Here is a 22,752-nt window from a genome sequence, read left to right as displayed (position 1 = left end):
AAAAATGGCTTATATCCTGGAACTAGTGGGCAAAATAGGTATTGAAAGAATACACCTATCACTTCAGACAAAAGATTCCAAAAAAAAAAATCTCCAAAGAACAATATAGCCAAATATCAGAACTATTTGGTCAAGGAAAAAATACTACAAGTGGTCAGCAAGAAACAATTCAAATATCAGGTAGCCACAATCAGTATTACACAGGACTTAGCAGTCAAAACATTGAAGGATCAGCAGTCATAGAACATGATATTCTGGAAGGATAAAGAGTTATGGTTACAATCAAGAATCACTTACTCAGAAAAATTAAACATAATTCTTCAAGGGGGAAAAATGGCCATTCAATGAAATAGAAAGATTTCAAGTTTTCATAAGGAAAAGACCAGAATTAAACCAAAAATCTGATCTGCAATATCAAGATGCAAGAGAAATATAAACAGGTAAAAAATGGGGAAAGAAAACATAAGGGATTCAATAGAGCTAATCTGTTTAAATTCTTACACAGGAAGATGATACTTCTAATTCTTAAAAACTGTATCACTAATAGTATAGTTAGAAGGAATATACATAGACAGAGGGTACAGGTATAAGGTGAATTTGAAGGAATGACATAAAAAATAATTAAGGGATGAGAAAGAAGAATACACTAGGTGCAGAAGAAGGGAGAGGAAGAATGGGATAAATTATTTCACATGAAGAGCCATGAAAGACATATTATAGATGGGAAGATGGGAGAGTAGGCAATGGGCATCACTTGAACATTACTCTCATCACTACTGGCTAAAAGAGGGACTAACATACACAATAAGCGGAATGTAGAAGTCCATCTTAGCTGAACATGGAAGTAAGGAGGTAGGAGATTAAGTAAAGGGGGGAGGGACTGACAGAAGGGAGGGCAGATGGGAGAGGGAGTAGACAGAAGCAAAACACAGTCAAAGAGGAAAAGGAGAGAGAGGACAAAAAGGAAGAAAAACAGTATGGAGGAAAATACATAGTAATCATAACTGTGAACATGAATGTGATGAACTCTCCCATAAAACAGAAGCAGACAGCAGACGGGATCAAAAATCCTACAATATGTTGTTTACAAGAAGTACACTTGAAGCACAGAGACACACAGAGTTAAAAGTAAGGGGCTAAAACTGAATCTATTATGCTTCAGTTGAAGTAAAAAAAAAAAAGGAGGGGTAACAATCCTGATCTCAGTCAAAGTAAAAGCAAAAACAGACCTAATTGAAAGAGATAAGGAAGGAAACTATATCTTGCTGAAAAGGTATCATAGACAGTGAAGCAATATCAATACTGAACACATGCACCAAGTTGTATAGTATACAAATTCTGAAAAGAGTTACAGGAAGAAAAAGACAGTAACACTATAGTAGTGGAGAACTATAACTGTCCCCTCTCAGAACTCCATAAATCCAACTAAAATATAAACAAGAAAGAAACTAAGGAGGTAAATGGAAGATTAGATAAGCTAGACATGTCAAACCTTCGGAGAAAAGTTAATGGAAACAGAAAGCAATGCACCTCAGCAGCACATGGCACCTACACAAAAACTGACCCTGTATTTGGACATAAAAACCTCAACATCAAATGTAGAAAAGCAGAAATATTAAATGGATCCTTTTAAGATCATAATGCAATAAAAACTATATTCGACAAAAAGCAGTGGAGAGATAGATTAAAAATTAACTGGAAACTAAACAATCCTAAAGAACAAATGGATCAAAGAACAAATCGTAGGAACAATTTCATTAAAGAGAATGACAACAATGAGACAACATACCAAAACTAATGGAATGCAGCCAAAGCAGTACTTAGGGGAAAATTTGTTTCTCTCAATTTTTATATCAACAGAATAGAAAAAGAACAGATTAATGAAATGAGCATGCAATGAGAAAACTAGAAAAAGAACAAATTTAAAAGCCCCAATTGAATACCAAATTGGAAATCCTGAAAATCAAAGGCGAGATTAACCAGACTGAAAGCAAAAAAAAACAAAACAAAACAACTGACCTAATAGATAAATCTAGGAGTTGGTTTTATGAATAAAAAACAATAAAATAGATAAGCCATTGATTAATTTGATTAAAAAAAGAAAGAAAAAAGAAAACCAAACATCCAGTATCAAAAATGAAAAAGGAGAAATCTCCACCAATAAAGAAGAAATTTAAGCAATCATCAGGAAATATTTTACCCAGTTCTATGCCAATAAATCTGACACTCTTAGTGAAATCGATGAATATTTATGAAAATATAAATTACCCAGATTAACAGATCAGGAAGTAGAATGCCTCAATAACCCTATCTTAGAAAAAGAAATTGAACAAGCCATTAATGAGCTCCCGAAGTAAAAATCCCCAGGGTCACATGAGTTCAGAAGTGAATTCTACCAAACAGTTAAAGAACAATTAATTCTAATGCCATATAGACTATTTGGGAAAATAGATGAAGAAAGAATACTCCCAATCTCCTCTTACGACATAAATATGGTGCTGATACCTAAACCAAGGAAGGCTAAAAAAAAGAGAAAGAAAATTATAGACCAATTTCCCTAATGAATATCAATGTAAAAATTTTGAACAAAACACTGGCAAGGCTATTACAGCCCTATATCCTAAAGATTATACACTATGACCGAGTTGTGATTTATACCAGGAATGCAGGGTTGGTTCAATATTAGAAAAAAACCCATCAACATAATTAACCATATCAATAACAAAACCAACAGGAATCATACGATTATCCTAATAGATGCTAAAAAATTTTTTGACAAAATAGAGTACCCATTCCTATTGAAAACAATAGAGAACATAGGAATAAAATGAGAATAAGCTAGAAGCATTCCCAATAAGATCGGAGTAAAGCAAGGATGTCCATTATCACTAATATTCTTCAATATAGCAATAAGAGAAGAAAAGAAAATTGAAGGAATTAGAACAGGCAATGATGAAACAAAACTACTCCTCTTTGCAGATGACATCATGGTATACTTAGAGAACCTTAGAGAACTACTTGACATAATTAACACCTTTAGCAAAGTTGCAGGATATAAGATGAACTCACATAAATCATCAATGCTTCTTTATATAATCAACAAAGCTCAGCAGCAAGAGGTAGAAAGAGAAATCCCATTCAAAATACCTGAGACAATATAAAATACTTGGGAGTCTACCTGCCAAGACATACCCAGGGAACTATATGAATACAACTACAAAACACTTTTTAGACAAATAAAGTCAGATCTAAACAATTGGGAAAATATCCGTTGCTAATGGGTAGGCCAATCAATATAATAAAAATGACAGTTCTACCTAAGTTAATTTACTTATTCAATGCCATGCCAATGAAACCACCAAAAATTATTTGATAGAGCTAGAAAAAAATAACAACAAAATTCATCTGGAAGAACAAAATGTCCAGAATATCAAGGGAATTAATGAAAAAAAATACAAAGGAAGACGACCTAGAAATACCAGGTCTCAAACTATATTATAAAGTAATAACCATCAAAACATCTAGTACTGACTAAGTAATGGAGTGGTGGATCCATGGAATAGATTAGGTACACAAGACACAATATTCAATAACCATAGTAGCCTAGTGTTTGATAAACCCAAAACTGGGATAAGAACTCACTATTTGCCAAAAAACTAGTAGGGAAACTGGAAAACAATAGGAGACAAACTTGGTATAGATCAGCATCTCATACTGTATACCAAGGTATGGTCAAAATGGGTGCATGATTTAAACATAAAAAGTGTAGCATAAGCAAATTAGCAGAGCAAGGAATTGTCTACCTGTCCAATCTATGATGAAGGGAAGGATTCATGACCAAACAGGAGATAAAGAGCATTACAAAATATAAAATAGATAATTTTGGTTATATTAAATGAAAAAGCTTTTGTACAAACAAAAACAATGCAACCAAGAATAGATGGAAAGCAGAAAAGCAGGAAACAATCTACAGCAAGTGTCTCTTATAAAGGTGTCATATCTCAAATATATAGAGAACTGGGCCAAATTTATAAGATTATAAGCTATTCCTCAACTGATAAATGGTCAAAGTATACGAACAGGAAGTTTTCAGATGAAGAAACGAAAGCTATCTATAGTCACAAGAAGAAGTGCTCTAACTGATTAGAGAAATGCAAATTAAAACATATTGGTTAATATCACAAAAAAGAAAAATGATAAATGTTGGAGTAAGATGTGGGAAAAATGGAACACATGCATAGCTGGTGGAGTTATGAACTAATCCATCCATTCTGTTGAATAATTTGGAACTATGCCCAAAGGGTAACCAAACCAAACCCTTTGATCTAGTAATACCATTTCTGTGGCTATATCACAAAGAGAGCAAAAAAAAGGGGGGGGGAAAGGACTTACATGTGCAAAAACATTTATAGCAGCTCTTTTTGTGGTGGCAAAATATTGGAAATTGAGGGGATGCCCATCAATTGGGGAATGGCTGAACAAGCTGTGGTATATGAATGTAATGGAATACTATTGTGCTATAAGAAATGATGACCAGGCAGACTTCAAAAAAACTTGGAAAGGCTTGCACAACCAGAAAAACATTGTATACAATATTAGCAACACTGTGTGATGATCAACTATGAATGACTCAGCTCTTCTCAGTAACACGGTAATCCAAAGGCAAGTACAAAGGACCCATGAAGGAAAACACTATCTACATCCAGATGAGAAACTGGTGGACTATCAGAGTGCAGATTGAAGCGTATTTCTTTCACATACTTTACTCCATTTTGTGTTTTTTCTCTTTTGATCTGTTTCTTCTTTCACAGTTGTGACATAATATGGAAATATGTTTCACATGATAGCACATGCTAACCTATATCAAATTGCCTATCATTTTTAGAAGGGAAGGGGAAGGAGAAAGGGATAAAAATTTGGAACTCAAAATCTTGTAAAAACGAATGTTAAAAATTGTCTTGACATGAAATTGGGGACAAATGCTCTTTAAAATTTCAGAAAAAAAAAATCAGACTGCCAGAGGCATCCATGACACAAAAAGTGCCTAAGAACCCTGGAACTAAATTATCTCTAAAGTGCCTCTCAGCTCCAACATTCCCTGTTCTCAGACTCCTCCCAGCTCTGATATCTTCGGTCCTAAAGCCCCTCCCACCTCCAACTTCCTCTGTTTTAAGGCCCCTCCCAGCTCTGACACTGCCTATTCTAAGGGCCCTCCCAGTTCTGACATTTCCTATTCTAAGGGTCCTCCCAGTTCTAACATCCTCTGTTCTAAGGCCCCTCCCAGTTCTGACATTTCCTATTCTAAGGGTCCTCCCAGTTCTAACATCCTCTGTTCTAAGGCCCCTCCCACCTCCAACTTCCCCTGTTCTAAGGGCCCTTCCAACCCTGACATTCCCTGTTCTAAGGCCCCTCCCAACTCTGACATTCCCTATTCTAAGGGTTCTTCCAGATTCAACCAGACCGGTTCATCAGTAAGTCACACATTAAGTTATTATTAAGTGCTGACTTTGTGCCAAGCACAGAGATGTAAAAAACAAAAAGGAGAAGATCTAGCCCAGCCAGAAGCACACACCCTCTAGTACCATAGAGAAAGCCAAGGTTCTACTCATGGGCCATTCTAGCCTGGGCAATGGGGGAGGAGGCCTCCTCCCAGGTCTGAAATACTGTCCCCTTTATTGTCCTTCCATTTGCATCTGCTGAAAATCCATCTTTTCCATCCCTCCTTCTGCAAGAAGCCTTTCCTGATCCCCCTTAATTCTCCAGTATTTCTTCTGAGATTCTCTCCAACCGCTCCTGTAGAGGTTTTCTCCATGTTTTTTGTATGTTGTTTTCCTATTAAACTATGAAATCCTCAAAGGCAGAGACTGTCTTTTGCCTTTTCTTGTATCTCCAATGCTGAGCACAGTGCTTGGCACACAGCAGGCACTTCAGAAGTGCTTAGTGACTGATCCCTTTTTCCATGCAGGTTCTCTCCTAAAAAGGTACAATTCCTCAAATTTCCCCAGGGCACTTAGTGCATATTTCTTCTTGGCACCACCATAATGTACTTTGTAGAGTTCACACATCTCATCTACTCCTCTTCCCCAATAGAAGGCCCTGGGAAGTTCTGCTTTTGGAGGCAGGAAGACCTGAGCTTGAATCCAGCTTGGACCATGTGCTGCCCAGGTGACCCCTCATGAAGCCTCACTTTCCTTTTCCAATCTGTAAAATGGGGATGATCTCAGCATCAATCCCCCAGGGTAACAGGAACAAAGACTCAATCTCTGGATCAGAAATAGAGAGGACCACAGATACCATCTAGCCCAGCCCAGTCATTACATAAAGGAAGCCAAGAGAGATTAAATGATTTACCCACAATTATACAGTTAGCATGTGTGGTCAGACTTGATCCCAGGCCTTCTTGATTCCAATATTAGCACAATCCACTACATACCAAGTCTCTGCATCAGGATTTGAACGCAGCTCCTCTTAATTACAGACTCTCCGTAGATACCTCCTTAATAAAACACACCTGAGGCACTTTGTATTCCTAGGGATAAACACAGAGCCTTTCAAATGGATTGATTTAATCAAATTGGGTATTACAGCTAATGGTGAAATGGATAGAGTGCCAGGTCCTGGACTCAGGAAGACCTGAGTTCAAATACAACTTCAGACATTTCCTAATTGTGTGACTGGGCAAATCACTTCACCCTGTTTGTCTCAGTTTCCTCATTTGTAAAATGATGGAGAGAAGGAAACGGCAAACAACTCTGGCATCTTTGTCAAGGAAACCCTAAATAACGGCACAAAAAATCAGTTACAGTTGAACCTGACCCCTTTCTCCCCACAGGTCCTCTAGTAATCCCCTTTTTTTACAGAGGAAGAAACTGAAACTCAGAAAAGAAGACTGACCCAAGGTCACACAGCTCAATTTGTGGAACGGAAGGCTCAAATCACTCCCATCACCAATTCCTCTCCCTCCCCTCTTCCACCCTATACACACACACACACACACACACACACACACACACACACACACACACACACACACACCAAACACACATACAAACTTTTATACTTAAGAGATGCTACAGTCTCTTATCTCCAGCCCATCTCTGAGCCATTCTTCCGATGGTAGAGAAGAGGCCTTGGCCTTCTTTCTGTTCACCATAATTACTCTAGCATGTCAGACACACCCTGCTGAGTGACCATTAGGATCAGCTCCCTCACCCTCTCCATGCTGGTCCAGGGAAAGTTTGTCCTCTGCCTTCCTACCTCCCTTTCCCTTCCATATCTCTAGGAAGATTCTTCCTGAATCGTGGTGAGAGAGCATTGAGAAGATATCAGATGAACAGGGAGAGAGAACCTTCCTTCCTTACTCCCCCACCACCAAGAAAGAAGAGAGGCCCAGCCTTCACCCTAGGGCTCACAAGGGGCCTGCACCTCACTGATTTCCGGATTGTGTGCTTTCAAAACCTGTTGAGCTAAGCCACAAAGTCGCTCAGAGGTACAGACCCCCCAGAGCAGTGTATGTGTGTGTGAGAGGCCCTGAAGCAGGTTTACAGTGAGGCACAGACACAGAGGAGCATGGGATGAGTCTCAAAGGAAGACCGGGGAATCTGGGGCAAAGAGAGAAACCCATAGGGAGACAAGGGGGAGAGGAGCAAGGGTAGAGATACTCAGAAGAAACTGACAAGCAAGCAGAGACCAGGGAGAGACATAGACAACAGTCAGATGTTGGAGTGACAAAGGTGTAAGAGACAGAGGCAGAGAGGGGCAGAGAAACACACGGGGAAGCTGTGTAGACAGAGAATCCCAGAGAGGGACCGAAGAATGCAGAGACAGACTTCCACTCACACTTCTACAGAAACTCAGGGGGCTACAGAGAGATGGCCAAGGATACACGCTTGGGTGGCCCAGCCGGGAAACTGGCTCCCACACACAGGCAGAGACGATCGATCGATTGATCCCTGCTTACACACGAAGGAGGACATCGTGAAAACCCACAGAGTGTGGGATCTTAGCAGAGACGTACACACACGGACACATGCTCACACAGAGACCTGACCAAAGAGTGACATGGTCCAGACGCAGGGACAAATCCCAAGGGGGGAGCCTGGGACCGGAGCGCTCCCACTCAACACCCGCGTGCGCACACACGCGCACACATACACTCTCTGTCTTACTCTGTCTCTCTCTGTCTCCGTCTCTCTGTCTTTCTGTCTCTCTCTCTCTCCGTCTCTCTGTGTGTCTCTGTTTCTCTCTGTCTCTCCGTCTTTCTGTCTCTCTCTCTCTCCGTCTCTCTCTGTGTCTCTGTCTTTCTGTCTCTGTCTCTCTCTGTCTCTGGGTCTCTCTCTGTTTTTCTCTCTCTCAGCAGCACGGGGCCGGGGGACACGGCGTGGGGTTGGTCCCCAGTGCAGTGAGCCGAGCACCGGTGGGCGCGCCTCCCGCCCCCCCACCCGCCCCGCGGGCAGCAGCCAGCCCGGGTGGGCAGGCAGTCGGGGATGGCGCCCAGGGCCCGGGGGGAAGGGAGGAGCCCGAGGAGGACGGCCGCAGGCTCCCTGCAGAGCCCATGGGGTGCTGGAATCCGAGATCCGGGCACGGGGCGCGAAGGCGAGGATCCGGGAGCGGGGTGCGGGGGTCGAGGCGTGGAGATGGAGGCATGCAGCCCGGCCCGGGCCCCGGGGCTACAGCGCCCGCCGGCCTGGTCCCGGCCGGGCTGTCCTGCGGGGGTGTCCCCGGCGTAGGCTTACCGTGCACGGAAGGCTCCGAGGACGTCCGTCGGCTCCTGCCCGGTCCAACGCGCTCCGATCCTACCCCAGCCCCCCGACCCCGCTCCGCCCCCGGGCTCCGGCTCCTCGAGCCGCCCGGGACTGGAAGGGCAGATGAGGGAAGGGGACTGAGGGGAGGAGTCCGCGCGCGGGGCCCTGACGCCGCGCGGCCGGGGCGGGACCGGACCCCAGCCCCGCCCCCGAGGCCACCTCCTCCACCCCCCGCTCCGGATGCGGCGGGGGAGCGGCCCGCTCGTGGGCTGGCCCGGCGTGCGTGGCGTGGTGCGGCGCGGGAGGGGGAGCGGCTGCAAGCGAGCGGAAGCGGGGCACCCGGAGAGGGGACCGAGGGGCGGTGGGGCTGGGGCTTCCTGGGCGCGGACACTAGTGTCAGCGAGGCACATGTGGCTGGATCCAGCAGCCCCGCGCTATCCAAATTTTGTGGCAGGACCTCAGGAAACCCAGATAGTGTTAGTGCTGGACGCTAACATAGAACGCTAGAGCTAGGATAGAGCCTAGAACATGGACAAGAGAAGGGCAGAGGCCTTAGAAATCTTCTGTTCCAATCTTCTCATTTTACACACGAAAGAAAACGACTCGAGCAAGATCACGCAGAAAGTTAGTTGAAAAACAGAAGCCGTCTCCGTGATGGCACGTCCATGATCTTTGCAGCAGCGCCTGGAAAGGTTATCTGGACGGATGCCCAAGGTTCTGTCCTAATGCAAAGGACTATGCTTTGGGAGTCAGGAAAGCTGAATAAACAGGGAGACTGCTGTGTGAAGGACACCCTATGCAAACGTGCGGAAATTGTCATGCCCTTGATTGAGCAGGTCTCCATTCCAGTCCAAGGCTCCTCTGAAGGCAAAGGTCAAATGTGTAAGCAAAAATAGGAAACGAGTCTCTGAGTCTTAACAGCACCTCACTTGCTGTCTGCTGTTTTTGACAGCCATTTATCGGAGTAAGAAGAATGTATTTTTGGACCAATAAAAGAAAGCCCTCCCTGTACAGTGGGAATTTTCTTGGTATTCACTGACCTAAATGGAGACATGTAATTCATCAAGGTTTTAGATAAACTCAAGTGCTCATTGTTCCCATCTTTGGACATCAGTTTCTTGACTTGTAAAATGAGCCAATTTCACTAGATTTCTAAGACTTCCTTCACTGATGGATGACTATCTATGTTCTGAGGTCCCTCCAAGCTTTGACATGCTATATTATAACGATTTGTGCAGTTTGGCAATGCTGTATTTTTAAGGTCCCTCTCACTTTCATAGTCTACATTATCTAATGTCTCTCCCAGCTATGGCATCCTATTTCTAAGAGATGGTTCTTGACAATTTTACCATCTTGGTTGCCCTACCCTGGGTACTCTCCAACTTATCCATATGCTTCTTAAACTCAGGTGTCCAAGACCAAGCTCAGTATCCCAGATGTGATCTGACAAGGACACATTGCAAAATTCCTGAAAGCTCTGTATCTTAATTCAACTCATCAACTAAAATACCATCTTTACAGGAAGCCTTTTCCAACCTCTCTTAATTCTAGTGCCTTCCCTCTGTTCACTGTTTATCCATTTTCAAAGAAGACCAATGACTTCATGGGGTAATGTCTTAACTTGCTGTGAATTGGATTTAAGTGAGGCAGAGTTATACAAACTCATCAGTCTCACTCTCTCTTTCAGAGTCATCAAAGTGGACAAAAGTCAAGACGACAGGTGACAGAGCTGGGGTGCAGTGGATGACCTTGATGTCTGACCAAGCTATAAGTGCTCCACAGCGCCTGCTTCAGCCACCTTCAGGCTTTTGGAAGAAATTGTTTTCATCTACCCATTCTACCTGGGGAAGTCTTTCCATGCTTGGCATAGAGATCCCCCTAACTCACCCACGGTTTGAGGTCCATTGATTACCTTCGATCTGGTTTAGTCTGCTGAGATAGTTTTACAGGTGTGTGGTTGCTGTGCTTGCTGCAGCTTTTTGGAGCCATAGGTGGGAGTTGAGTGACAGGTAGATGCTAAAAGTGAATAAGCAGCCCTGAAAAGGGCTCAGCAGCCCTTATACCAGAGGTGCTAGTCTTCCTTGAAGTCCCACATACCCTGTTACTTATATCCTATTTACCCTAAGTATAGTTGGCTTTGACGCATATTTTCTCCCCCATTAGATTGGAAGCTCTCTGAGGGCAGGGACTATCTTTAGCCTTTTTGTATCCCTAGTGCTTAACACAGCACCTGACACATAGTACACATTTAATTCTTACTGATTGATTGGCCTTGACTTTTTGGATGGCACATCATATACTGACTCATATTGAGCTTGAAGTCCATTATGACCCCAGATCCTTTTCCAACCAACTGTGACCTAGCCATGCCTTACTCATGTTTTGAACTTAAATGTAAAACTTGATATTTATCCCTGTGGGAATTCCATATTATTAAGTTTAGCCCATGGGTGCACAGAAGGGTTAGGTCTCAAAAATTAAAGTAGGAATGATCAGGTCGACCTGGTGCAACATCAACTTTGTGGTTTGCATTTTTGGATGGGATTGGTTGTGGTGGGAGAGAGATAGAGCTCAGCAAACTCACTACATCTTTGCCAGCTCAATGAGTTATCCAAAGCAAGGGTAGGAGAGCATAGCCAAAGCACCCCACCCTTCACCACCACCACCATGCACCCACCTTACCTGGTGATTGTATGCCTCACCAGCATCTGACTAGAATAGGAATCAAAACCCATAAGAGTCACATTCAGGAACTCCTCCCCACCCTGACCCATACACTCTTCCATATGTGTGTGTGTGTGTATGTGTGTATATACACTCACACACACACACACACACATGCACACCCTTTTATCTATGCCTCTTCCCACTCAGGTCTATGGTGAGACAGCTGTATCCCCACTCCTTCTCATTTTATGATGTCACAATGATGTCAAAGAAGTATGTAAATTGCATGTGTAATTTCCAGGATTTTAGGATCATGGCATTTGAGAATTAGAATTTTTGACTCAGAATCTGGAAATATGAATTTTAGATTCATGTAATCTTGGAAGCCAACAATCATAGAATTTTAGAGACACAGAAAGTCAGAATCGTGGGATTTTAGAATAATACACATGAACTCTTGGAATCATAGACCTGACCCCTTTTGAATTCAGAATCTCAGAATATGATATACAGGGATATTCTTGGGATATGACAATTCTGGGAAGACAGAATCTTTGATTCATCAGATTCTGTGATTAATAAATACCTAGAATTGTAAAATCATGAAATCTTAGAATCTGATCTGATCTGTCTTTAGATGGCATATCATCTACCTTCCCAGGGTGAAAAGTGGAAGTATATTGAAATAAAAAAGATAGCATGTGTGTGCTGATGCATATGTGAGTAGGGTATGGAATACTGATAATACAGATTGACCCCTCACTGACTACAAATGTTCACTGTTATTTTATGGACCCAAGAAGATTAGGTAGTAGACTACAAGGAACCTGGAGAACAGGATCTGAGGATCACAGATCTAGAGATGGAAGTAACCTTCAAGGTCACCCAACCAATCCCCTCATTTGACAGATGAAGAAACTGAGCCCCAAAGAAATAAGTGACTTGCCCAAGGTCATAAGCTACTAAGAGGCAAGACTAGATTCAAACCCAGATCCTTAGACTCTTTCCAGTGATGACCTCATGGCTGATGGGGCAGATCACTTCCCAAGGACAACAAATTTTAATAGAAGCAGTGGGTTTGGGGTATGGAAAACTTTAATTCAAATTGTCAAGAGTGTGTTTAGGCACAGTGGAGGGGAAGGGATGAGAGAGCTGGGATCTGGGCAGCCCATTGCCCTGAGGCATGCAAACAACTCTATACTTGGTAGGAGCCTCTCAGACTTTGATCAGTTTCCCAATGCTGGAGTCATGTTCTCACTTTGGCAGACTGCTGGGGATGGGGAAGCAGCCCTTCTGGTGCCACTGCATATCCCTAATTCGTCGGACGGACTGGATCTGGGGCTGGTAGGCAGACCATTCATTCCAGTGCTTGAACTCTCCTGGCTCAAACAGGTACTGGTAACCTCGATAACCAGGGTACTGGTAGCCAACCCATCTTGAAAGAGAAAGGAGAATGCATAAAAATGGGGATTCTTTAGGCTGATATTCAAGTCCTTCTGTGGTCTGTCCCCATCAGAGCTAATCATGCAGCCTCATCTCCCATTGCTCCCATCTTCCCAAACCTGTCCAAATAGCCTCCTCACTGACTCACAGACAGGCCAGGTTCATGGCTACCTCTTCACCTTTTGCTCATGTCTGTTCCCCCTATTTGCAATGCTCTCAATGCACTCTTCTGAATTGCTTGTTTCAAGCTAAGCCCAAGTTCTACCTCCTACATAATTCTTTGCAGAAAGATCCTCACAAGCCTCTCCCTTCCAGGTCCCCCTCCTTCTTTGAATTCCTAGTGCATTCTTTCTGTAATTCATTTGTCACTGAACATATACTTCACAGGCTTAGGATGGTTGAATCTACACTATTAGAGATGGAGTGGGGATTAGGGTTCTGAGAATAGGGAATGTCAGAGCTGGGAGGGGCCTTAGAACAGGGAATGTCAGAGCTGGGAGGGGTCTTAGAACAGGGGATGTCAGGGCTGGGAGGGCTCTTAGAACTGGAAATGTTAGAGCTAGGAGGATTCTTAGGGTCCTAGAGTATAGACCTAAGCTAACTGGTACTTTAGAGACAAATCTGGTCCAACACCCTCATTTCACAGGTAAAGAAGTTGAGGTCAAAGAAGCAACTTCTCCAAAGTCCCCTAACTAATCGGTGTCATAACCAGTACTAGAACCCAGGTCTAGAACCAAGGGCCCTGTGGATACAATACTTACGTGCCACTGGGCACCTTCACGCTGCCTACACGGTCACAGAAGCCATAGGCCCAGAGACTGGGCACATCATCCTCGTGAATCTCCATCTTGTTCCCCTTGAAGTTGGTACATTCAAACAGGCAGATCTTATGATCTAGAGAGTCCTGAGGGGAGGAAGGGGTCAGGGTCTCAGAGACTGGAGGCCTGGAAGCGAGGTGAGCACCATGAGCCTTCAGCCTCTTTAGTTCTGCCAACCCTCACGTCTTCCTCACTTACTGGAAATGGACTAGGGGCACTGACTCTTGGGCCCTGCCTTTCCCAAGAGTTCTTAATCTCATGGGGGACTGACAAGTCCTCCGATAACTGTGACACAAGGTGGAAGTTGGTAAGTGCAAAGGGAAAGATTAAGGCAAAATGTCAGGAGAGATTAGCTGGGAGAGAAGGGTTTGAGACGGAAGGAAGGAAGCATTTCTTGAGTACCTGCTGTGTGCCAGGCACTGGGCTAAGCACTTTACAAATATTTCATTTGATCCTCACAACAGCCCCAGGAGGTAGGTGCTTTTATTTACAGATGAGGAAACTGAGGAATGCTGAATTTAAGTGATTGCTCAGGGTTACACAACTAACAGAGAGCTGAGGTCAGATATGAACTCAGGTCTTCCTGACTCCAGGCTCAGTTCTTTATCCACTGTGTCATCTGGCTGCCTCCAGATCAAAGAACAGATGGAATCTAATTTAGGCCTCGTAGGAAGGAAGGATTTTAACTAAAAAGAGATGGGTTGACCTAGGGTGCAGAGTCTATCGAAAGCAAAGCACCAATTTTGGTGCCTGGGGCAATTCATTTGCTACCAAGGAGGACCCAGTAGAAGAAGACAAAGACCACAGAACAATCCAAAGGACTGGTGGGGGTGAGGGGAATTGGGGAGAAAAGCAGGGGTGGTTCTAGCTCATGAAGTGCTAAGCTCAGATGTTTCTACATTTCCTAAAGACTGTAAGCATCCTAAGTAGCCCCCTATATTCTGGTGCCCTGGAGCAAAGCTCTGGTCACCCCACCCTAGTTATAGCACCAATTTGAGGCATAGGGATGGGGTGACCAAAGATACAGAGAAGTGATGGGAAGAATAAGGATGAAGACCCCAAATAATCCAGAATTACAGAATTTGTGAGTTAGAAGGGACTCCAATAGCCCTCTCATCCAATTAATACACAAAGGGAATCCTTATTATAACAGACCCAGGAAAGGATCATACATTCCCTACTCAAAGCTTCTAACGAGGAAGAACCTCTTGAAGTGGCCCATTCCACTTGGGGACAGAGCTTATTCTTAAGTGGATTTTCCTTGCATCAACCCCAAATTAACCATTTTTTTTGCAATTTCTACCCATCATTCCTGGTTCTGCCTTCTGAGACCAAGAACAACGAAGATGAAGATGATGATGATGATGATGATGATGACAACAAACCTAGTCCCTCCTCCTGTCAGTCCTGTAAATGCTCAGCTATCATGTGTCCCCTGAGTCTTTCCTATCTGTAGGCCAATCGCACCCAGTTTGAGCAGGGGTAGGGAACCTGAAGCCCTCTAGGCCCTCAAGTGCAGCCCTTTGACTGAATCCAAACTTTAAGTAGGTAAAGCCATTTATGGACCATTGAGTCTGACACCCTCATTTTATAGTTGACGAAATACTAGGTTAAGTGACTTGCCTAGGGTCAGTCAATATGTGTCAAAGACAAGAACTGAATCCAAGGCTAGTACCCTATGTGTTGTACCTACTGACTCTTGGGTGGGTGAGGGCAGAGATTAACATCTTCAGCGATATCTCCAACAGTGTAGGAACAAGAGGGGTGATTCCCCAGCCCCTTCCCTCAACTTTCCCATATAATTTGTCCCCAAGTGCCTTTTTCCTTATTGTGGTCTCAAAACAGCTTGCTACCTGCCAATCTTTCCCATCAGAAGAAGTAAACCTTGCTGTGTATCCCTTGTCTAAAGCCATCTCTGAATGACTCCACAGCCAGCCTGCTCACCACTCTGAGAAGCCTCTTACAGCTTATCAGTATCTTTCCTAAATTATGGTGTCCCAAACTCAACACGACACTCCAGAGATGATCTGACTAAGGCAGAGGACAGGGGAACCATTCCCTCCTTCCTTGGGGACTAATCAACTTTTTGGTCCTCAATACATACTCTTTGTTTGAGTGACCATCTTACAGAGGCCTGCATGGTCTCACCGTCTTCCCCTTTCCTCCCACCTCCTTTTTCCAGGTCCCTCTCTTTGCCAAGCCTCCTGTTTTCAGCTCACTGGCCCCCAGCTCTCACCATTCTGATGGGCCGGAAGGACATGAGGCAGTCACTACGGTAGCTGCAGGACCAGGTGTCCCATCGGGGATACTCGCCCTTCTCCAAGATGAACATCTCTCCCCGGAAGTTGGACTGCTCAAAGGCCACCCATCTGGGCCGACGGTGGACACAGACCAACGGGACAGGAACACCAAGGGCAGGTGGCATGAAAAGAGGAAAGAGGCCAATAGCAAAAGCCAAACAATCCCAGTCTACTTTCCATTTCCCTCCACCCCTTAGCAAAGTCAGGTTGGGGAGGGAGGAGTGCATTAGGTCGGGGAGGAGGGTGGCTACCCTTCTTTATTTCTGTATGGAGAGAGGAGGTAGAATAGTGTTGTAAGACAACTTGGTAGGAGGAGAGGATCTCAAAGCACCCATAGGCAGTGTGTCCCTAAGAAAACCAGGAGTGTGATTAGGATAATGGGATCTGACTGCTCAACCCAACTCTGCCACTGAGCATCCATGTGACCTGGACCAAGCCACTCCAGGATCCCTTTAGGTCTCAGTTTCTTCATCTATAAATGAGGAGATTAAACTAGAGCAGGGTTATGTCAAGAACCCTTTGCCATTCTGTTGAAGCCTATGTACCTCTTCTCAGAATAACATTTTCCAATGCATAAAATAAAAAATGCATGAGGTAACACTTAAAAGTTAAAAATACTCTAAGACTTTTAGGTCATCCAATATTGAAATACAGTTAGAAAATATATATTTTGAAGATAAGCATCTGCACGTTAAAGACCCTGGAATTAAGGGATTGTTAAAATCCATTGCCTTGCTGCTAGGGGCTTATAGACTCTATAACTCCATCCTTTAAACTCTGTGCTAGTGAACTGATTTCCAAGGAGAAGCTTGAGGAGGGGAGAAGAGGACTGGAATGGATGAGGAAAGTTACAAGGAAGATTTCAATTTCGGATAAGAATGATTTTTGAATGACCCTGGTGCTTTGGAAACCTTCAAGCTCTCTATGAATGCTAGCTAACCTATCATTCTTATTCTTGTACCATTATTTTTTATCTTAGATTTTTGTTCTGAGGAGGTTACAGACCCAGACTTGCTGATTTCATTGAAGAGTAAATCCCAAGAAAGAAATTCTCCCAATGTGGATCATCACATGCTTTGCAGAGAGTTGCCTCTGGGCAGGAGAAGGGACTTGAAACACATCACAGAATCATAGATTTAGAGTGAAAAGGGACCTTAGAGGTCATCTAGTCATCTGGGTAGTACAGTGACTAGAGTGCTGGACCTAGATTCAGGAAGCTTTATCTCCCTAAGTTCAAATCTGACCCCAAACACTTCCTAGCTGTGTGATCCTGGGCAAGTCACTTCACCCTGTTTGCCTTAGTTTCCTCATCTGTAAAATGAGCTAGAGAAGAAAATGGCCAACCACTCCAATACCTTTGCCAAGAAAATCCTGCAAAGGGTCACAAAGAGTTGGAGAGGTCTGAAAATGGACTGAACTGAACCTTCCTCATCTTCTATCTAGTCTAATTCTGGTCCAACTTCCTTAAAGGTGAGGAAACTGAGGCTCAGGGGTGGTGGTTGGGGACTTGCCCAAGACTACATAGTCGGTATGTGTCAGAAGCATTACTGGAACCTAGGTCTTCCAGACTCATTCTGGTTCTCTGTCCATTGCTTTTGATAATGGACATTTGGAGCTAACCAACAATGAAATTTGCCTTTAGATAATGAGCTTCTGTCACTGGAGGAGAGCAGCTGGCTGTAAAATTTTCAGCTTTAGAGGGGATTTTAGGGGTCCAAACCCCCTTTTTTCAGATCTTTGCAGAATTGCCCAAGGCCAAATGGGTAACAACCATCTGATCCAGGACTCAAACCCAAGCCATCTGCCTCCAGATACAGCATGCCCATCATCCCACCACACTTCCATTACTGACAGAGAACAGAGATGTGGGGTGATCTCCCGTGGACTGTGGTTATTTTTACTCTCTGCTTTCCAAGAAGAGACAGCAGCCTTGGCTGCAGCCTGAGTCGCCAGGCTCAGCTTTCCTATTGGCAAATTAGCAGTCTTATTCCACCCCTCCCCCCAACATGACTTGTGAGGGATCAAGTGTTATCCTGGCAAAATCAAAATCTGAAATGAAAGAGCTTTGCCTCTGACCAGTTTTGTCTGGAGCTGGACATTGGACATAGGTCATTAGTTTGCTGCCTCTGACTTAAAGGCAAGAGTGGAAAAGAGCCCTGACCTGGGCTAGGAGTCAGCAGACCTAGGTTCTGGTCCTAGCTCTGTCACCGATTTGTTGTGTGACATTGGAAAAGACATTCCCCTCTCTGAATCACTGTGAGGGGTCTGGAAAACCACTTGGCCAGGAATGTCATAGAAGGGATTCAATGAAATAAGAAAGGGTTTGCACTAGATGATATTCTCTCCAAGGATCCATAAATCCCAGAAATGGATGATTCTATTATGTGACCTTTTCTTATGGGGGTATTTGTATTTTAACAATAAACCTTTAAGCCAAAGGAAGAAATGTCTAATGGTAGAATTTCAGGGATCACTGAAGGAGCTATTTTGGTAGGGAGAGGGTCCAGGGGACCCTTTGCTTAATTTGCCTTCAATTCTTAATGAACCTAGGGTATGTGCTCCCTGAATGTATGTTCTCCTCAGCTGTTTTCCCTTACAGGACCCTGGGACTTCCTCACTTGGGCTCCCTCCACCCTGAGTTCTGTGTGTACTTCTCTCTCTGCAGAAAGAAAGTGGAGGCAGGACACCCAGCCCAGCTGCAGAGCCCAGCTGAAGTTCAGCCCTGAAGAAATGCTCTAGATTTGAGTCACCGCCACAGAAATAAGCTTCAGAAACCTAAACAGGCCTTAATTTAGCCTTCCCCATCTCTGAAACCTCTGTCTCTGGCAGAAGCAGAGGGAAGAGAAAATTTGGGAGTGGAGCAGGGATTATATTGAGCCCATGAGGTTCCAGGACTGAGACATTCCCTGGAGATGGTTCCCAAGACCCACTGTGGCCACCTTAGGGTCGAAGGGGATCTAAAAGCAAAAGGTTCTGTTTTTCAGTCTGCTTTCCATTTCTGTTCCTCTATGGGGCAAAAAGTATAGAATGTCAGAGGTGGGAGAGAGGGACGTTAGAGCAGAGAATGTCAGAGCTGGGAGGGGCCCTAGAAAAGGGAATGTCAGAGCTGGGAGACTAATGTCAGAACTGGGAAGGTTCTTAGAATAGAGAATGTCAGAGTTGAAAGGGTCTTAGAAGAGAGAACATGAGAGCTAGGTGAGGACTTAGAACATGAGATGTTAGAAGTGACCCTGGAGAGCACCTTTGGATTGCCCAAAGACACAGAGTGAGTCAGTGGGGAGGCCCTGCCCAAACCCAGGTCTCCAGAATCTCCCAGTTCAGTCCTCTTCCTCTGGCCATGGGAGGTGGGAGAATGAGAGGGAAAGGGGTGGCATTTGGCTGTGCCCTGGGTTGGACACAGGATCCCCTGAGCTGTGACCACAGGAATGTATGGCAGGGCTGGGCCCCAGACAAAATCATGACAGGGCCAATTTCTGGTCCTATACCAGTCTTTCCCCAACCTCACCCAGACACCCCGTCTCCCTCTCTTCTTTTGATGTTCCCTCCCTGTCTTCCTATTCTGCCCTGCAGAAACCCTGAAGGGGGCAACTGTCCATTTCCACAGTACTGGGCATGGGGCAGCCTCGTCTCTTGGCTGACTTGGAGTGGAGCTCAGTGAGTCCCTGGGGATAAGCCCTTGTCCCCACGGTAATAGAGAGGCTCTCTCCCAGAGAGGGATCCTTCTCCTCCCAGACCCCAGCTGGTCACACTCACGGTCCTGAGATAACGATGATGCTGCGAACTCTGTCGAATCCTCGGTCTCCCAGATTCATACATTCCCCTGAGAATTCCACCCGGCGGCCTTGGAAGTTTTCCTGATCAAAGACCACCAGCTGACCAAATCACAGGGGAGAAAAAAGGTCAGAGGGAGGCAACGGGGGAGAAGCAGGATGGCAGGCCTCCAGTTTCATCTCTCTCCCTGATTTTAGGGGGCAGGGGACATAGATAGACCTGCCTCTCCAATTCTTTCATTATCTTTTCCTCTCAAAAATTCATAGAATGTCAGCAATGGTCCATCACTCTCATTTAAAAGACGAGGAAAGTAGAGCCCAGAAACATTCTTGGGTTTGCGGTCATAAGGCACTGTCAGAGCAGGGACACTCTCTGGGTGTTTCTCCATTTTGCCCAAGCTCACTCATTCTTAAGGGCCCAAGTCAAAATGCCATTTCTTTTGGGAAGCCCTCCCAGCAGATTAGAACCTCCCAAGGGGCAAGTAAGCCCTTTGAGGGTAGGGACTATTTTCATTTCAACAATTTAACAAACATACCCTTGAGAAACTTCACTTCTACCAGGAGAACATAACATATATACAAATGTCATTTTTCGGACGTGTCCAACTCTTTATGACCCCATTTGGGGCTTTCTTGGCAAAGATACTAGAGTGGTTTGCCATTTCCAGTACATTTTGCAGATGAGGTAACTGAGGCAAACAAGGGTTAAGTGACTTGCCCAGGGTTACCCAACTTATATTTGAGGCCAGATTTGAACTCAGGAGAATGAGTTTTCCTAACTCCAGGCCCAACACGCTGTATCCACTGTATATACACCTATACATACAAAGAATGCTCTATATATACAAAGAAGCCCCCCAAAGTTCATACTACGCCTTGAAAGGAGGTTGATGCCAGTAAGCAGCAGGATCAGGAAAGGCCTTGGCGGGGAGGTCATATCTGAGCTGTGTTGGAAGGAAGGTTTTCTCTTCTCAGATCCAAGCTCAGTCCTTTGTACACAGGAGACTGGTGGACCTTGGGTCTGGGAAGACTCTTAGGCTTGTCTGGACTCCAAGACTTCCCCTTTGTGTCTTGAGCTCCCTTCAAGGCTCTGTGTGAGATCTGAGCCTCACAGTACACCCTTCCTGATTCCCTGCCCCCGCCAAGTTTCTAGTGCTGGCCCCTTAGACTGACTTTGTATTTACTTCTTGACACATATGTTATTTCCAACCAGCCAAAAATGTCCCTTTCTGCTGGATCCAATTTCTGCAAACCAGCTGTGTCTACAGATGGTCTATTTTGCTTCTCTTTCTTTAAGCCCTGAGCAAGAATTCAGCCTCTGACCCAGAGATTGGAGTAGAGATGGGGGGAGGGAGGGTGGGGGCTGGGGGATGGCTTCCGTCAGAAAACACTTCTCTCTTCCTTTGGATGATTCTTTGACAATCTCCTCAGATAGCTCTTCCCTTTCCTTCCTCCCTCCCACTCCCCAATCTCTGCCCCACCCTCCCCAGGGGACTGGTATCCAACAATTACTTTAGCACCAGAGCTCTGGTTTAGGTGGTAAGGGAAGTAAGGTAGAATCACAGGCACTTGGAGGTTCAAGGGGTCTCCAAATCCAGCTGGTCCTATCTGTATCTCTTTCTAAAACACTCCAAGCAAGTATACACTTCGTGTTGATCAGTTGTGTCTGATTCTTCATGACCCCATTTGGGATTTTCTTGGCAAAGATATTGGAGTGGTTTGCTATGTCCTTCTCTAATTCATCTGACAGATGAGAAAACTGAGGCAAACAGGGTTAAGTGACTTGTCCAGTGTCACACACAGCTTGCGTCTGAGGCCAGATTTGAATTCAGGTCCTCCTGACTCTAGGGTCAGAATTCTACCCACTGTATCACCTCACTGCCCTATATGTTTTGTAGGATCATAGAATTAGAGCTAGAAGTGACTTTAGATGCCATTAATATAAGATTTAAGATGCCTCAGTACACAGATGGGGAAACTGAGACAGATAGTGGTGAAGTGACTTGGTCAGGGTCACGCAGTTAATGAGTATCTAAGGTGGAAATTGAACCTAGGTCTTCCTGACTCCAGGTCCCAGTGCTCTATCCACTACTTCCTGTGGTCATTCTTTGGTCCATCCTATGGCTTGAAGGTCCCCACTGTAAGGGACCCCAGTATGTCTTGAGGGAGCCCATTGTAGTACGAGACAGCTCTCCTTGTAAAGAGAGTCTAAATCTGTGTCTGGCAATCTTGACTTATCATGTCCAGTTGAATCTGTCTCCTCCCTCTTCTACATGACTGCCCTTCAGACACATGAAGGCAACAATCACATGTTTTCTGGGTCTTCTGGATAAACACCCCAAGTCCTTTCAACTGATTTTCATGAGGCATAATTTCAAGGTGGTGCAGTGGCTAGAATACAGCCTGCAGTCAAGAAGACTTGAGTTCAAATCCAGCTTTAGACACTTCCTGTGTCTACCTGTGTGACCCTGGGCAAGTCGCTTTACCTTGTTTGCCTCAATTTACTCATCTATAAAATGAGCTGGAAAAGGAAATGGCAAACCACTCCAGTATCTTTGCCAAGGAAACCCCAAATAGAGTCATGGAGAGTCAGACATGACTGAAAAGGACTGAATAGCAAAATCTCAAGACCCTTCATCACCCTAGTTGTCCTCCTCTGCCTCCTCCTCCTTTCTAAAATACAGTTATTAGAAATGAACACAATAATCTGGATCTAATCTGACCAAGATCACAGCTCTAGAGCCATAAATGACCCCAGACGCCATCTAGTCCAGACTCCTTATTTATATTTAGTTGAGGAAACCCAGAGATGTTAAGGGACTGGCCCAATGTCACTCAGCCTCAGAGACAGGATTCACACTCAGGCCTCTGACTCCAGAGCCAGGATTAGCTCCATGGTCCTAGATGCTCTATCTCCCAATGGACTATGTTAGCTTTCTTGACTGACCTGTCCCACTGTTGATCCATATCTTTACCAAGTTGGGAGTTCACTGAAACCTCTGGACCTTCT

The 22,752-nt window shown here is 44.5% G+C and overlaps 2 protein-coding genes across 7 annotated transcripts in view; both read right to left on the bottom strand.

Annotated features, from left to right (window-relative positions):
• Positions 1 to 8,907, bottom strand: part of TPST2 (tyrosylprotein sulfotransferase 2) — a 66,846-nt gene extending 57,939 nt beyond the window's left edge. For 2 of the 5 annotated variants that reach the window (XM_072600087.1, XM_072600084.1), the window contains exon 1: positions 8,736 to 8,889. The gene's annotated coding sequence lies outside the window, so the exon portion shown is untranslated. Of the gene's footprint in view, positions 1 to 6,433; positions 6,530 to 8,735 lie in introns of all 5 variants that reach the window. The other 3 variants (XM_072600085.1, XM_072600083.1, XM_072600088.1) reach the window with 3 other exon arrangements.
• Positions 8,908 to 12,488: 3,581 nt separating this feature from the next.
• CRYBB1 (crystallin beta B1) lies at positions 12,489 to 20,749 on the bottom strand. 2 transcript variants are annotated; one of them, XM_072600082.1, is made up of 5 exons: positions 20,613 to 20,749; positions 19,726 to 19,844; positions 15,909 to 16,041; positions 13,616 to 13,758; positions 12,489 to 12,846 (listed from the first exon to the last, which is right to left on the bottom strand). In XM_072600082.1, exons 2-5 carry the CDS (start codon positions 19,782 to 19,784, stop codon positions 12,666 to 12,668), a joined length of 516 nt encoding a protein of 171 aa, XP_072456183.1. In that variant the 5' UTR covers positions 19,785 to 19,844; positions 20,613 to 20,749; the 3' UTR covers positions 12,489 to 12,665. The 2 variants fall into 2 exon arrangements, with proteins under 2 accessions (XP_072456183.1, XP_072456182.1); XM_072600081.1 differs by lacking the exons at positions 19,726 to 19,844; positions 20,613 to 20,749 and having other exon boundaries at positions 15,909 to 16,306.
• Between the last annotated feature and the right edge of the window lie 2,003 nt (positions 20,750 to 22,752).

The sequence above is a fragment of the Notamacropus eugenii genome, chromosome 4 (assembly GCF_028372415.1).
Source record: "Notamacropus eugenii isolate mMacEug1 chromosome 4, mMacEug1.pri_v2, whole genome shotgun sequence".
In the NCBI taxonomy this organism is placed as follows: Eukaryota; Metazoa; Chordata; class Mammalia; order Diprotodontia; family Macropodidae; genus Notamacropus; species Notamacropus eugenii.
The sequence above is the reverse complement of the archived record's forward strand: the minus strand, read 5'-3'. Positions and strand labels throughout refer to the sequence as shown.